Source organism: Diadema setosum, chromosome 21 (genome assembly GCF_964275005.1).
Source record: "Diadema setosum chromosome 21, eeDiaSeto1, whole genome shotgun sequence".
Taxonomy (NCBI): Eukaryota; Metazoa; Echinodermata; class Echinoidea; order Diadematoida; family Diadematidae; genus Diadema; species Diadema setosum.
In genome coordinates this window covers 6,706,029-6,723,966 of record NC_092705.1, presented here as the reverse complement: position 1 = coordinate 6,723,966, position 17,938 = coordinate 6,706,029, and the positions used below count along the sequence as shown (strand labels likewise).

Below are 17,938 nucleotides of genomic sequence, written 5' to 3'. Positions count from 1 at the left end.
TTGAAAACATTAATGCTTCATTGTGCAAGAGAAAGAATACTGAAAGGGTCGACTCCATTGAGAATCATGATCAGCATTTACATCACATAGTACTATTCTTATCTATTCTATCATAGTACATTTTTCTTTTGACAAAAACAGTCTTACATGATACAACCACTCTTAGTGCTCTGTCATGCAAACTAAATGTACAGGTACTTTTTTTAGTACTTGCTATTCTATACACATCACGACACTGCTATCTAAATTTCATAAGCTTTGAATATGTCTGGTAAAGATATTTGCATATACACTTATCTATAACAATGTTAAATACTGCAAGATCTAAAGTGGTCAAAATAGAGATTTTTCTTCTTTCCTACCATACCCTGTGCACAAAAATGACTAAAATGAATACAGTTGATAACAAAAACTACAGTCGACATCAAATGAATATTAAAAAATGTTATTCTCACAATAATCATATTCAAAGAAAAACATATCAGAACATGTACATGGATTAACTAAGAATAGGACCTGAAAATTTTCAAAAAATTATAACAATGATAGAAATCATCATAATTCTATTCGTCTAGATATAAGCATTTCAGAGAAAAGTGAAAAAAGAAATCGAGAGCACCTAATTCAAACAGAAAGGATGCAGAAATAAAAACGATCAGTTTCAATGAATCTACCAACAAGTGGTAAATGCACCTTCCACTATGAGCACCAAAAACATATCCCTCCCCCCCCCCCCCCCACCTCAAGGATACATCTTTTGTACCTTGATAAACAAAACTGCATTCTTTGTACAACACAGAAAGGCAGAATTGATCTTGATTTTAAAACAAAAAAAAAATTGAAGAACACAACATCATACTCTGATTTTTTGCTGTTTTGGCTGTATAATCTGAAGAACATTCACGAATATGGCTGTAAAAACTTGAGAACAAGCTTGAGATCCCCAGATCCAGATCCGGAATAAGACTAAAAACTAATCCATCGAAGGCTCTGTTTTGAGAGCTCCATGGCCTTGATTTTCTTGTGGCTCATTTTTGACAGTTTTACTGCATATAACACATGTCTTTCATAATGCCATTGTATCTTGACATAAAAGCAGAACAATCCCACAAAATATCACATTTTCAAGAATAATGCTGCAGTAATATATACACATTGAAAACTATCTCTACAAGCTGTAATTTCCATGTACAATATGCTTAATCTGACACTTGAGACTGAAAAGCAGAATTCATCAAACTTATCTCACAACAAGTGTAGTTCTTTGTTATGATTTTTGACAACAAGGCAGGGAGAGAAAGAGAGAAAGAGAAATATATAAGAGAGTGAGAGAGATGAAGAAGAAAAACAGGAATAAAGATAGAAGAGAGAGGCAAGAAAAAAAAAGGACATGGATGTGCAGCACAAGAATAGAGTTTGTTTACTGACGAGGGCCTGAGTTGATTAAGAGCTTTTTTTTTTTTTAATTCATTTTTTGAAGTTTGCCTTCAACACGCACTTGACTCTATATGTAGATCCCCAGCGTGCGGTGGAAGTCTGTGAGGGCGGCACACAGCTGGCTGAACTTGGGTCGGTCCTGGGGCAGGAGAGCCCAGCAGCACGCCATCAGGTTAAAGCTGCAAGGAGACGGCACAAAACGAGTCAAGGATAAAACTTGACACCAGAGGCAATTTTGAGATGTTCATGGGTATGCTTACAATGTGACTCATTATAATCCCTCTCTGACAGGTTTTGAACGAAATCTTTTTAGATAATGTCTTCAGTGACCATGAAAGCCCGATAGCATCACAGACATAAAACCTTTAGGGAAAATGGCACGAACAGATGATTTGGTCAAAAAATACCATGAAATTTGTTTGAAATGTGGCAGTTAAGAAATGTTAACTACTTTCTGTCCAAATATGCTGGTCTATAGATGATTTGAAATTCTAAACTTTTTGGTTTTCATGCAGCATGTAACTACTGTCTTCTGATGTGGACTTTTATTTTCTAAGGAACTAATCTCTTACACATTTGACTGCACTTTAACTCCAAGGCTGATATTCTCAAAACAATGCTTATCTAGCAAACACCTAGACTACATGTATTTGTGTGGTACAAAGTGGGACAAATCATATATTGCTGAAAATGTTAAAAGTCAACAGAATCTACTGGCACCAACATCAGAAAATTGATGTCTGGTGATTTCATCAAGCTTTTGTTAAGGTGAATCAAGAACATATACCTGAAGCCTCCTCAATGTCAAAATCAAACTTTTACTGGATCACTTATGACAATTTCTCAGTAATGTAACCACGAGACATTTTCAGGTCAGGAGTATAAGCCCTTTTATTTCACTACTCCTACAAGTAGCTCGTTTGTTCCTGTCCACATGGTTATTTCAACTGTATCTTTGACCTTCATATAAACTTAAAATGGTGTCACCTGTTTTGTAATATGCAAAATATTCTATCACACTTTGATATTTGTGCATGTCTCTATGTATTCATTACGGTACTTGGGGGGCTCTATTCCACTGCTTACTGGCGCAAGAGTACAAATATCGTAACTTACAGTTCATCCGGGCAGCTCGGTGGCTGCGGCATCCGGTAGCCACTTTTGAGGAACGTCGCCATCTCAAATGGATCCAGGTCCATGTAGGGGGTCTGACCAAGAGTGACCAACTCCCACAGACACACCCCGAATGACCACTGGGCCAGGAAAAGAAAAGAAGAGGAAAATGAAAAAATCCCAAAGCTATCCAGTTGTCTTCACCTATGAAGCAGTGACTGAGACAAAAACTCCATCTTTACCACTGCAGAGACCCTTCTAGAAAGTGAACATCAATGTGACTTCACCAAGTGTCTGTTTACTATAACCATGTGGCAAATTGTGAATTGTGTGCATATCATGCACACAATAAATAAAATGCAGATTAAACAAGGCAGTGACTACAGTACTGGATTATCTACAAATGCTTTTGCCACATGAAAGGACCTACCAGTATCTTTGAGATGTATGAACACGAATTAAAGTAAACTCAACCTCCTCATGAAAAAAAAAAAAAAGTAAACAGGAAAAAAAAAAATAATGAACAGGAACCTCTTAAAGACAATCATAATAGATTGTAATACTGATATCAGTCATAACTGAATTGATATCTACAAAGTATGTCATTATGAATATTGATTTCTTTAAACATTAGGAATTAGTGGAACTTTCATTTAACAATGAAAAAGGAGAAATGTGTTGTGATTATGTCCAGCACGAAAATTTTCACTGACCACATCACTGGCGTGTGAGAAGTTACGATGGACCAGGGACTCCACGGCCATCCACTTGACCGGCCTGTTCTCATTGTCCCCCAGGCAGTGATAGTCGCTGGGGAAGAGGTCCCTGGACAGGGCATTGTCCGTGATCTTCAGGTTGTAGTCCTCGTCGATCCTGGAGGGGATGAAATTGGTTCAAGGGTGACTACTTGGTGCTCCCCAAATTATCATTTCAGCCAACAGACGGCTGCCCCTAGTGAGGCTTAACCTCCAGGACTATCAATCCTTGGGAATTTATTCCCCGGTCACTGACCCTGGGGACAAGTGTCCTGTGAGAGATGTGGCAGGGGTGGAATTGTTATCGGATGTAACTGTTTCTTGTGATGAAATATACCTGTATCTGTTGGGGGAGGGGTATAATTCTGGCAGAGAATGTTGAGGGGAAGGGTGGTAAGGGGGAGTTGTCCAGGAATGTAATTATCTAGTAGGCAATGACCTGTTATGGGATACAACTACTTGGGGGGGGGGGGGGGAGAGGGAGGGTGGTTAATATACACCTTTGAGAAGACTACTTCCAAAAGACAGGGATTTTTCACATTTGATACTTACACACAATTCCTAGTGGCAAGGTCTCTGTGCACCATCCTCTTCTTGCCCAGGTACATCATACCATGAGTGATTTGTATGGCAAGGTGGACCAGATCTCTTGTTGATATCGTCTGTCAAAGTACAAGACAAAACCAGCCAAACATGCTATTCAAATGACTGGAAAATACAGCGACAAGGGGTAATAATGCTGGTAGCAGCAAACTTATTGGCTGGATTACAGCCAGTAAATAGCCAAGGTAAGGGTTACAACCTATGCAGATCCAAGACATAATAATACAAATAATACAAAAATCACATCATGGTTTGAAAATAAGAAAATTGCGCATATTAAGCAAGCTCTGAATCCCAAATGATGGCCCTCCTTGTAAGGGCAAAATAGAATGATGAGCAACACTTGATAAAAACAACTACATCCTACATGTACATGTTCATGCTTATTTATTTCTGAAAATTGGCAGAAAGTCACTTTAATAATGACAGCTTTGGTAAACACTTGTGAATTTGCAAACAAGCACAAGTACACTTTTGTTACTGATGATATGACAAGGTATTGGGTTAAAAATGGCTGCCAACCTGCATACAGTAGACACCTGTCTGTAACGGTCACCACTGGCCCCTTGTGAGGCTCTTGTACACAGAACTCACTGAACTTCACACGTACAGCATGCCTTTTGATGAAAATGTGCAGCTCTCCCCTCCCCTCCCCTCCCCGAGCCCCTCTCATGGCCAACTTCTCACCTGGTGTTTGTCGCCTGGCCCGATGCGACCGTTCTTGAGGAACTGCTTGAGGTTGCCCAGCTTCATAAAGGGCAGGAGCACCAGGGGCGGCTCGGCGGACAAGCACACGTACAGCAGCGGCAGGATGTTCTTGTGGCTCAGCCCCTGCAGCAGGCAGCTCTCCTTCAGCAGTAGGTGGCGCTGTTCCTCCGACGCATGGTCTGCAAACCAAAACAAATGTCACCTCTTTTATCCCTCAATTCATTAACCCATTGAAGACGAGTCTCGCGTATACTCTAGCAGGTGTCTATGGGGAATACGTGTCGTAGCAAAATCAGTCCGTCCTCAACAGGTTAATACAGTAATAAAGATGACTACAGTTATGTCACGTTAAGAGAGCATGATGATTTTTGAAAAATACTTACTCGATGAAAATTCATGACTGATGTCAAAGAGACTGACAAATCATCACACAGCCCATGATAAATTTTATTCTGCTATTGTATCATTATGACATCATTTCATCTTACAAGTAAATATCTTTATGGGAGGATTCACTCTTGCTGGTGAATCACAACAAAGTTTTCCTTTTATTTATCATGACTACAACATTGTCACATCACGATAGAAATGCATTTTCAGAGCATATAACCTGATATTTCTTTTCCCAACATGTAAAAATTGCTGAGAAAATCTAGAAAACTATAGTAGTTATGTTGTGCACCCGCACAGCACTGTCGACACATTTTTATGGAAATTAAATAGCGCCACTGGCAATCGAGTTTTTACAGTTATATGCGATAGGGAGAATTAAAGAATACCTCTGGATGATTTTCAGATTTTTACATTTGAACAACTATAAATTAGATATATTGAGGACGGAGTTTCAGAATTTATGATAATTGGGATGAAGAATACGAATATTTCAGAAATTTATCACAAACTGCAGTGAACAAGGATGATGGCATGGCAGGGTCACCATAAGAATGCATGAGTTGGGGCTCAAGGAAGCAGAACAAAAGAAGACAGCATGCATAGATCAAACACAGGTGAACTCGCAAGAAAGCTGTATTGTAATGGAATTACACTGCTACATTTCTGAAATATGTGAGCCTCATATGTCATCCTCCTTATTCAGTGTATTATGTTTTGGGTTTTTCAAAGAATTGGTTTATCTGCTCATGAACCATAATGAATTTCACAAAACCATACATGGCACTATGGACCTATGTACAACATGATGTGAAATTATGAAAATATAGTCTGGAATTCCCCTTTAATGGCATGGCATGTCTCTCCCTTCACTAACAAGTAGCAAACACCTACCAAGCACAAAATTTCGCACTCAAGCTTACCCGTAACTGCCTTGACGAAGACCTCCTTGTCTGCCTCCCCTGTCTCGCCGCTCAGCAACATGCCCTGGTAGATACGGCCAAATGTTCCTTTTGTGAGGAAAGAAAGGATGCATACACTTCAAGGTCAATACGCTACCAACATTCTCACATGGAAATCAGGGGGGCGTTTCATCAACGAGTTCGTCGGAGGTTTTCACCGACGAATTTGCTATCAGCCAATCAGACGCAAGGATTTACACTGACAACTGTTAAAAGCTAATGAAATCCTTGGTCTGATTGGCTGATAGCAAATTTGTCGGTGAAATCTCCGACGAACTCGTTGATGAAACGCCCCCCAGAGATGTTTCTTGGTGCAGTCGGGAAGACACTTCCGGAATTGCAAACATACATATCTAGGTGGAAGTAGTGGAATTTTAGAATTTGACCTTGAGTGTGGGCGCCCACAAGTTGTTACCCGCAGCTTTGTCCACTCATACATACATACACATGCATGCCGAGTTTTATTGTGACAACTCAAACAGTTCTTCAGTTACGTTGTCAACAAAATACAATTGTACATTAAGGACAAACGGACAACTTGAAAACAGGCCTCCAGCGGCACTCCATGGTAGAGGCATAAAAATTTGCTCAAATCCTTTTTCCTTAAAGAGAAAAAATAAATATAACTTTTCTTACCCTCCAGCAAAACATTGCCCAGTGATATTCTTGACCGTTCGATGGCGTAGGGGGCCAGTTTTAGCTGCAGATCCTCTGCCTCCACCCTAGAAGGACACGTTTGGTATTGCAGGGCGCTGTAACCTGTGAAACAAAGAATTCAAGATATGAAAACCATTCACTTCGGCAAGACAATGCAAACTACAAAAGTATTTAGCTTCATCCACGAGTATCTATGGTTTCTAATGAAATCCTTTATTTGTCTGTTTGCTATATTCTCACTTTTGTTTGGTTTGGTTTGGGTTTTTGTTTTTGTTTTGTTTTTTTTTTTTTTGGGGGGGGGGGGAGGGGAATTCAATGGGAATATATCTGCATAGGTTGAGGAGGAGGTAATTCAATGGGAATATAATCTGCATAGGTTGATATTGTATAATGCTCAATTGATCACGCACTGCCATAATGTTACATTTTGCCTCATGCTTGTATGACCATCCCAGCAATGTTATGGGCAATGATTGCACAGAACATGAGAAGGAGATGGCATATAAGGTACAAAGGTGGTGTAATCAAACTTATGGGTTGTGTACACAGAGTAAGCAAACCTTGAGTGCATGAGCACATTCATTATTAGGCCATTATTATTGTATGTGCTGAACCGTGTGCTTTACATGCTCAAGTTTAACAGCCTTTTGTGAATTCTGGCTGAGGCTCCTACCTTTGCAGCCTGAGGAAACATGTATAAGAAATAAAATCAATCAGAAATGGTTTCATCTTCCCAAACGAGCAATGTAATTATTATAAAGCTTTTACTTTATAACAAGGAATTGTAAAATCTCGGGAAATGGCGACTAGTACTGCTTTTGATGCATGCTGGGATGACTGGGGGGAACCGATGTGGTTTACATTTCAGATACTCCTCCCAAAGATTTCCCCTCTGGCAGTGGTATATAAAACTGTGCATAATAGAGTATAGATCTCAACCACATATCTATCATTTGTAAATGAAAGGATGTCTCTAGGTGACTGAAGACACTCACCACCACCACCACCACCGCCTCCGCCGCCGCCACTGGAGAGGCCATTGGCCTTCGGCGCCGGAAGTTTGGCAAAATTAGGATGCTCTGCTTGCCGCGGGATGATGAGGCCCGTGCTGCTGGCGTCGCTGCTGCAAAGAGAAGCACGAGATAACGCATTTGCACATGTCAAAAAACATTTGGGCAGGAATGATCCACCTAGCATGATGAGGTGTAATACCGACATGGTCTTTATACCACACTCGTTTGCCTTTGTTTATGGGAGGGAGAGCCCCATGGTAGAGTTGTAAAGGTGTATTTCAGTGATATAATGACAAATAGAAAGTATAATAGGAAAAACATTGGAACGAAATGACACTTATCAACCCCCCTACTAATGTCCCATTTAGAGTTGCCTCACTAGGAAAACCTCTGGATGACATACCACACAAAAACACACATTTATTTTTTTAATACTAACTCAAGAGGGGACGAGAGAGGCCCCCATTTAGAGTTCCCTCGTCATCTAATATGAGGTGGGCATCAGTCCCCTCATCTGCAGTAAACACGGTACAACCTTTAGAGGTTGTGCTAGACTCATGCTAGACTCACACCAGACTCACTCCAGACTAGTGCTTTGTGCTTTGTGCTGTGACCGACTAGAGTCCCATCGTCTGTGGTAAACACGACATGACCGTCAGAGGTTGTGCAGGGTTTAGCGGGACTCTATTAAAACGGGGTACAAGCTGTCTCTAAAGAGAGTAGAGCAATAACGTTGACAGATGTCAGGGAAAGTGTGAACACACATCAGGCAGTGATGATGTATGATGCTTATTCAATAAGGGGCATCTTACCTGGCTGGGTCCGCTCCCCTCATTGTCCGTAGATGTATCAGGGCCACGACCACCACAAAGAGCAGGATGATGCCGCAGACCACGCCCACCGCTATGTAGAAGACACTGGTAGAGGTCACCGACTTCACCTTCGACTCTGCTGTGAGAATTCGCGTGTGAGAATTCACAAGATTGAAGCACATCAAAAATGTCAACACACAGAAGGTGTCCAAATGTACTTACTAAGATAAGATCTTTAAGTATATACCAATTACCAGGGTACATGACAATATCACATCTTATGCAGTCTACAAAAATAATTTACATGAAAATTATCCCAATGCATTAATGCAAGGCAGAAGACCCAAACTCACAATATAAACAATCAAATTAGCTTCAGATGGCAAAAATGGTTGTGAATATCATAACCATGGTGAACTTTAAATATGATATACTAGAGGTATACATACAGGTACATGTACAAGGAAATCATCTAGAAATACCTTGCTTTACAAGTTACATGTATGTCTCGCACACACCAACAAAAACATGGTGATACGACAACAAATGAAATACTCACTGACGAGAACTGAGTTGTTGAGTTGTGATGGATTTGGCAACCTTTCTATGGGATCCTCCCTTACAACTGGAAGTTTGGGCATAGCTGCAGAGCCAAAGACCACAAGAATAGATATAACATATTTTAACACTATTACACAGACAAAAAAGATTAATCATCATTCTGAATGAAACAGTGAATCAAACTTATCACCTGTCATGCGTCATGCACACTGGACATTGTATGAAGAACTATACAGTGTACAGTGTTGTATGTGTATAAAAGCAGCAGAACCTTCTTGATTCCAACTTACATTGTATAAAATGTACAATGTATGTACATTGGCAAAGGGCCCATGACCTACCGTATATTTTGCTACTGGACTTGACCCTTACTGTGTTTTGGTCATCAATGGATCATAAATACTGCCTCAATTTCTTTGGGAATTGGAGCATACAGTACTGCTGTATGTCTTGAAAGCAATATTTATTTTGCAGATACAAGGTCTTGTCACCCCAGCAACGATAAATATCTGTCAAAAATCTCTTCTGGATGTTAAATTTTCTGATAATGCTATGGAGTAAGGAGAAAAATCATATTTTGTCATAACTAAGCAACAATAACCCCATTGCCCCTGGATGTATTTTGTTATCATTGCTTACATATGCTTACAGCATAATTTCATGCAGAGGATATACCTTCTTTCTCTTGAATTCATTTCAGAGAGGGAACTTTAATGAAGACAAAGATGCAATGAAATGGCAAAATTGTGAGGCAATAACATCACCACATTTTATTTGGAAATTACAATTTAATTGTGACTGATAGATGTCAATGTGTGTTTCATGAAAACATGTGAAATAAACATTTCATAACTAACCTTTCTTTTTTTTTTTTCATATTTGTGACCGCATCTCTACCCCTTCTACAATGTAAGTTAGACTGTCATTACAACATCAACAACAACAACAAATCATTGCTTTTTTTTTGCCTGATATTACAATTTGTAGTGCAAGTACATACATGTTGGCTTTAAAGGTAAATTAACTACCGATAGAACATGGGGAGAATTCAAAGTGGCTTACCCCCGTCGCAGAATTTGGTCCTGACCGTGTTGAGGGTGGTGATGTTGCTGGCCGAGTAGAGGGTCAAGTTGACCTGCATCTCAATAGTGGCCTCCCCACCCTCCCGGCCTGTACACATCAGGTTTACCTGGAAGACTGAGACAAGGGAGCGGACACACACAAACATTGCCATTATAAACACCATTTGTGTTTCAAAAGCTTAAAGAGATGGTATAGTTTTACTATCGGTTTTGAATTGGCTGAGATATCAAAATACAAAGAAAAAGAAAGTGATCCTAATAAATAAAGGTGGGACCTACATACTTGTTCGGATCTCTTTGTTTTTGGATACTGTATATACGGCATATATTTCGCGAGTCTAAATTTTCGCGAATTCCCGACAGTTTCGCGAGTGGTTGAATTCACGATCGTGGAGTCCTGCACTGAACGGAGAAAGGTACACGCGATCAGAGTCGATATTTTCGCGGGTCTTTAATTTCGCGAAATTCGCGAAAATAAAAACCTTGTGAAATATTCGGCGTATACAGTATCTCAGCCATTTCAAAACAGATTTTATTCGAATAAACTTTTAATTCTTCTTAGAATAGTACTGTACACCCTTTAATATTTCATATACTTTGTATCTAATCATCTCACAAAAAGTTAAACCCTCAATCCCCATCTCAACCAAAACTATACCACTCCTTTCAATGCAAACATTACAATTCCTACAAAACATTCAGTTACATGTACACAAAGAGAAATACACACATACATTGTACTACTACACAGTAAGCAGAAGGTGATGGGTTCAAATCCCAGGTTGGTTCAACAAATTGATGTACTGTCTCGACTGTAGGGTAATGGAAGGTACTGCTACATAGCAAAATATTTAATCAGAATCAAAATGTCTGCCTTTTATCATTCTTTAATTGTATTACAAATGTCGACTTGTACAGCACAAAGGGATGCATTGTATGTATGCATGCTACTTGATGGGCACATCACTGTCATTGTCATATGTATTCAGTCATGTTGACATCTGTCTGGTCAATTGAAGTATTACAATAGCAACAATAACTCTATACAAAACCACAAAACATTAAATCTATTGAGTTCCTCCTCCCCCAGGAGACCTCATTGTTCATCTTGCATTGTTATGCACTTGTACAACGCACAAGTGGTTCACAATACTTTTGCAGAATGTGTGCAGGAAGACAAGTCTATAACACAAGGGAATGGGAACAAGAGATTTGCACATTTTGATTGGTGTTTACTTTGAAGTCAGATGGTGGTAGTGTTGGCCATTGGCATAGAAGTCAACTATTCACTTCTTTAGACCTTTGGCACTTTTTAAAAAATATTAAATGCATCAAATATTGACTGCTTGTACACTGTATTCCCTTGGGTCTGAGTCAAAATTCTAGAAGCATGCTACAGCTCTTTAGCTTTGCCTCCAGGTCACAGCAATATTGTACGAATCAACTTGTGTCAACATCTCATACTCTGACCCCAACAGAGGTCAGGGTCTGTCTCCTAAACGCATTATTCACCAGTAAGTGAATTATATACTACAAGACCTACCTGTACCAATACCTACAGTCAAATTGTACCAACTGCATATTCTAGTGTAAACATAGACCTAGGTAACTGCGTTATTCTAGTGTAAACATAGATCTAGGTAACTGCGTTATTTGTTTACATGTTGAGAGCAACTTCTGCAATTGCTACAGCCTGGTAAATATTATAGGCAGTGCAACATGTCAAAGAAAAAGAATGGGACACACACATTTCCAGAAGTGCTAAGTTTCCTAACTGGCTGGGAGTGGGTTTACTGTGAGAGAACGAGGCAAGGAGGTGGTGGTGGTGGTGGGGGGGGGGGGGGGGGGGGTTATCCCTTCACACAGGAGGGAGCTTTTTCACTTTGGGATTCAAAATCTAATTTGGTGCACATCTACATAATACCATTTTACTTGCGTAACTGTCATCTACTTGTTAATGGATGATGATCCTGAAAGACATTATTCTTAGCTACTTGTTGTACATGTAGAACTCTTTTGCTCACATGTAGCCTAATCCTGGTAAATTTGTGGGGCTGGGTGCTTACAGTGTGTACATGTAAACCCAAAATAAACAATAAGTGGGACTAAGGCAAGGGATCTAGAATTCAAAAGGGATTTTCATTTCACTTTCATTTACTGCCCAACATTTACTACTACATACTACTGCACAAGAGAGAGAGAGTAAATTGCCAGATACTGTAAGTCAAATGGATGGATAAAAAACATACACACATAAAACATCCCATCATCATGGACAGGAAACCCAAATGTACATAAAAGCTTCAATCACTCATTCAATCAAAACCACTGGCTTTAATCTGGACCAAAGACTTCAACACAGCACTGCTTCAAGAGCACAGCAAAACAACACATAGAATTACAGTATTAAATGTCATCGATACATTTTCAATGGTATGAGAGATTTTTAATGCCTTTGCAACATGTGACACAAGACTTACCCGATGCTTTGGAGGGTACGGTTCCACCCAAGTCTATGTTCAACCTCGGATGGTAAAGTATCCTTGGGTTCTTGGATTTGATTGACATTGAATAGAAAACCTGAAGAAGACAATGTATGCAGAGTTAAAAGCATTATTATTCAGCTATGTAAACGATAACTTGAATGCTGCTAGCATAATGTAGTCTTTGAAGGGGGTGTACATTGCACATTATTCGAAAATATGCCCCCCAAAAAGTGCAATTAATCAATGCCACCACATCATATTAGAAATTGCACATTGCTATTCTATTAAAAAGCCTTTCAAACATTTTTAGTATCTGGCAAGAAGAATGAATTGTGTTTGGAAATGATATGGGGCCTGCACCAAGGTGCAAATTTGGGCAAGTAGAAGAACTGTTTGTAATCATGATAAGTCCTGAATGTGCACAGCGTAGGAGTACATGTACATTGTATGTCTCACCTGCTTTTCACTGTACCATGTGTAGTTAAGCTCGTTCACTCCTTTTGGCACAGCGAGGGGGTACTTCAATGCCGCCCTGTTGATTTTCCCTTCGCGAATGTAGTACAGCTCTGCAGACACACCTGTGCATGCAATTAGGAAAATAAATATTTTATTGAATGAAAAAGAGAAGTGTCACCTCAATCTGTACTTAACCATATATCACATTTTGATAAAAATGTTACAAACTTTTCTCAAAAATCATATCAACACAGGGGTGCCAACATGAACACAAAAGACTCAGGGAGGATCCAGCAATCACAGAGATACGGTGTACACTGCACCAGTGTGCTACATTGCATCTTGATCCACAGGTAGAATGGTTTGGGGGGGGGGGGGGCTTTAAAACTTTATTCTCTTTATGTTTTCAGGCAGCCATACTGTACACAGAGTCAGGAAAATAAAAAGAAGTAAAATTGTGTGATGCATGTTTGTAGTCCACAAGGGTAGAATTCTACATACCGGTACATCGTACATGCATTTACACTGATACATTACGACTGTACCTTCCATACTAAACATGACCAGGCAACATGCTCTCAAGGAATTTTGAATCCCTGTATTTTTATCCAGTCTAGATAAAAATAAATAAATAAATAAATAAATGAATAAATAAATAAATAAATTGTACTGGCAAGCACAACTTCCTACTCAATCTTGAGAAGCTTAGTGATCCCCTGGAGGCCAGCCTCCCTGTGGACTTCACCTGTCTTGCAATGACTGCGCTGTACTTCAGTTACACAAAAAAGACTTAAAGTGAAAACAAAGTTCTGGTAAGGGCTTGAGAACCCGTCTGGCACCATTTCATATTTGCTTGCAATATATCGAAAGAGTCTACAAAGAAACTTACCTGGCTGACGCGGTTTGCCAGAATGATGAGTCGTTTTGGAGTATTTTGAGAAAAATAATAAAAGTCGGTAGACCGACTTTTATTCCAGAAGGCTCCAGACTAACTCGGTCTCAGGGAAAACTCGACCCTATTTCAGACAATTTACACACAGTTCGTGATCGCCATGTTCATCAGTAATCTATAATACTACGGGTACCAAAACTGAGCAGACAGGAAAGTGCGTGCTAATCCTGTACAAAACAAATGGACAGCGCGCGGTCCTCAAGCCTATACTAGTATACGCACATCACCTCAGTTGCTGAGACGCGCGGTCTTTGAAGTTTTTGTTGCTGTTTATCAAGCGTCTTTGATTGTTTTTAGAGGTGCTTGAGAGGCGCACGCTAATTTTGCATGCGCGCCAAAGAGGTTTTTGATGCGCGCGTTGTAACAACTCGGACCATTACTGCGAGTAGCCAGAACGCTACAATGACCAATGTAGTTTATACAGGCCGCTCCCATATGCATAGTACACCACACTGCACAATCCAGAGGGACAACCAATACAACTCATCCCGCCGTCAAGCAAAGCGAGGCCGAGTTATCCCCGAGTCCGAGTCTAGCCTGACCCCGTTCGGGTAAGTTCTGAGACTGAACGTTTTTTGGTTGATATTTCCCATTTTCGTCGTTACCCATCGAATATCTTGTTATTACAGCGTTATTCCACACATTTCCTAGGCATACGTTCACATTTTGGAGCAAAATTTGACAACTTTTGCAGGCGTACCAGAACTTTTTTGGGGCTTTAAGTGTACACAGTTTGTACTGATGCATGTAACATACAATTAGACATGCTCATGACTTCGTGCTGCAATGAAAATATTACATTATCCACTTTTACAATTTAAGACTGGTTACAGCGTAGCAAGGCAGTACCAGTAGAATTTCTAATGTTTAATATTTGGAAAGCATTTCCATGCCAACCCTGTGAACAACTGAACAGATTACTTCAATTCAAAGCGATAAAGCATTTAAAGGTCCAGTTTACCTTTGGGAGCAGTGATTTCAAAAATTTTCAAGATATCATATTTGATGCATATGTGTAGGTCTGTTGTATCATAAAACATCCTACCATCTGAAATATTTGCAATAAAACCTAAGATATAAGGAGATATCAGGGTTTTTCTCAATAAACCGTAACTGTATACGGTTTAGTCTGGAAAATTTTTTATTATAACTATTGTTCACATTTTGTGTATTTAACAACACTTAACATCGATTATACGGATTCAAATTTTGACAGTGGTTGTTTCTATCCCTAACTCACATTTTAGAACTATTTTATAGCACCAATGCTTTCATCTGCAAATGGTAAATTATGCCTTTAACAGAAGTGGACGAGTGAGGAAAGGTCTGGTTACATGGACATGGTACAGTTGGGTGTCCAATACAGTGACACCCTAATGTTTTTCTGTCAATCAAAACTTAAAGGACAAGTTCACCTTCAGAGACATGTGGATTGAGTGAATGCAGCAATATTAATAGAACACATCAGCAATAGTTTGTGGAAAATTGGACAATCCGTTTGAAAGTTATGAATTTTCAAAGTTTCTGCTCAGTCACTGCTAAATAACAAGACTACAACAACTTGTGATGTCACATGAGTACAACGATATAAAGAAACTATAAGGAAAATTCAACATATTTTCACTTTTCTTGCATAATAAAAGAACGCTGAATTTCTCTCTTTCAGAAGGCAAGGGGAATAATATTACCCTTAACATACATCAGTGACAAGTCGAGGAAATGTGCACCTTTTTCAAAAAGTAACATTTTGTGAAATTCTCTCTATATTTCCCTTATATCATTGTACGCATGTGACATCATACACTCTAGTAGTAGTCTTCTCATCCAGCAGTGACTGTGCAGATACTTAAAAAATTCATAACTTTTTAACAGATTGTCAGATTTTCCCCAAACTTTCACTGATGTCCTCTACAAATATTGCTGCATTCACTCAATCCATATAAAGGGTGGACTTGTCCCTTAAAATATCTCACAATTTTCCTGAAATTTTACTAACATGTTTGTAAAGAACAAAGAAAATACTCTGAATTTACAAGCGCGCATAAAAAATGCAATTTGCGGTACACACTCCCAGACACATTGTCGTTGTAGGCTAACTGCTTGAACGCGTAGGGTGTCACTTCTATGCACTCAGTCTCAGACGTAATATTGAAACCAATGCCACTACCCTCTATTGACAATTATGTGTGAAATGCACACAATGCTTTTCCAATGTGCATTTATATAAGCTACATGTACGGTATCATTGTTTTGCTGTTGATCGTGTTTACTATCAGGTTTTTCAGTAATATCTGGACATTTTCAAATCCCCAATAAAGAATGCAAAACCACTTTTGGTCTTTAATACTGCACGTGGTCTCATGCATGAATGTTAATTCTTTACGCGCAATGCTAAAAATAGAGGGGTGTCAGTTTCAATGTACAGTGCCGATGACGTGTTGAACACCTACTAATTACTAATACTATATACAGAATGAATGTCAATGCCATGGCATTGCAGTGCCATTTGCATTGGTCAAGCACAAATTGTACATTATACAGTTGTAGTAGTCACAGTCACAGCAGCAGCAGCTAGGCCACAACATCAACAATAGCACCATGATAGTGATCCCCAATGCAATACACAATACTCATAAGTAACTATACGTGCAATACCGGACCACCAGCGAAGCCCCTGCCCGGCCCTGGCCATAAGCTTTTGCTGGTGTCATGAACTCGCAATAATCATGCCAATATTCCTACTGGTCTCTCTCAAGAAAGTCTGCGGTAAGACCGAGAAACGTTTAGAGAATTTTTCTGAACTACCGTAGGCACTCAAAAATATTACTATTATTTGTCATGTTCATTGTTACACTCCCGTTACACTACTCATCTTCTCAAAGTTCCAAGGGTTAATTTATTTAGAACATCGTATGGGCTTCTATACAGATTTACTATTTCCATCACAATTTATACGCATTTTATTCTGAGGTTTGTACCTACCTACTAAACGCTGCACTTCACTTGGACTGATGAAAAGGTTCATATAACCGTGCACATAGTATATGCATGTGAATAAAACCACACATTTGAGGAAAATCACGTATAAAATCCTGGAAGCCATGGCTGCAACGTTCGTTGTCAATGTCTTGAGTTTATCGAAGTGTACAAGATCAGTGCGGGAGAAGCTAGCTGCCAGTACATACAGTAGCCAGAGCTTGGGCACACTGTACTTTTCAGTGATTGATGGTGCGCTGCGCAGCGGCCAGACCTCTACATACAATTCAACATACAGTACAATGTACGTCGCTGGTGAAGTATGCAGTGCATCCCCATTTCGTGTATTCAACGCTGGTATCCGAGCCCGCTGCTCACCATTCATAACAAAACCACACACATACACACCACAAGCACAAAGTAGCGAAGTTCATGCATTGCACATACACACACAGGCTTTCCACGCAGACACACATACACACACATACACACACACACACACAACACCACAGGGGTCGTGTGTAAGTCTTTTTTTCTCCCTCTGCCGTCCATCTCGTTGCTTGGTGAATCACCATCATCGTAGAAAAATATGAGACCGCCAATTTGAGGATAGAGAAGGACGGTCATTTTTTTTCTTTTTACGTGGATCATTTTGTCTGACTCATTTATTACAATATAGGAGATCAGTATCTTGACTCCCCATCCGCATTGCCAGTTTACAAAGAAGCAACTTGCCCCTGCCATACATTTCTCTTTTGTTTTGTGTGTTTATTTACATGATTAAAATTGAACTACTTGCATACGCCATACCCAAGTTTGAGAGGGGTAGAAGATTTATGAAAAATACCATCTGTCATAACCATTTTTAAAAATTCTTTTATTTCAGAGCTTGGAAACTTATATCGGTCACAAATTCTAAACATTATGCAATAAGACATGGCGTTTCACTGTAACCTCACAATATTCCTGTGATGT

At 39.5% G+C, this 17,938-nt stretch overlaps 1 protein-coding gene across 1 annotated transcript; it reads right to left on the bottom strand.

Annotated features, from left to right (window-relative positions):
- Positions 1–1,302: 1,302 nt before the first annotated feature.
- On the bottom strand, positions 1,303–17,101 carry LOC140244539 (tyrosine-protein kinase RYK-like). Its single transcript, XM_072324165.1, has 14 exons — positions 16,970–17,101; positions 13,036–13,157; positions 12,574–12,673; positions 10,074–10,208; positions 9,010–9,093; positions 8,451–8,589; positions 7,630–7,748; positions 6,605–6,727; positions 5,930–6,016; positions 4,596–4,795; positions 3,858–3,967; positions 3,264–3,423; positions 2,554–2,690; positions 1,303–1,616 (listed from the first exon to the last, which is right to left on the bottom strand). The coding sequence occupies exons 1-14, from the start codon at positions 17,088–17,090 to the stop codon at positions 1,505–1,507; spliced, it is 1,749 nt and encodes a 582-aa protein (XP_072180266.1). The 5' UTR covers positions 17,091–17,101; the 3' UTR covers positions 1,303–1,504.
- Positions 17,102–17,938: the final 837 nt, after the last annotated feature.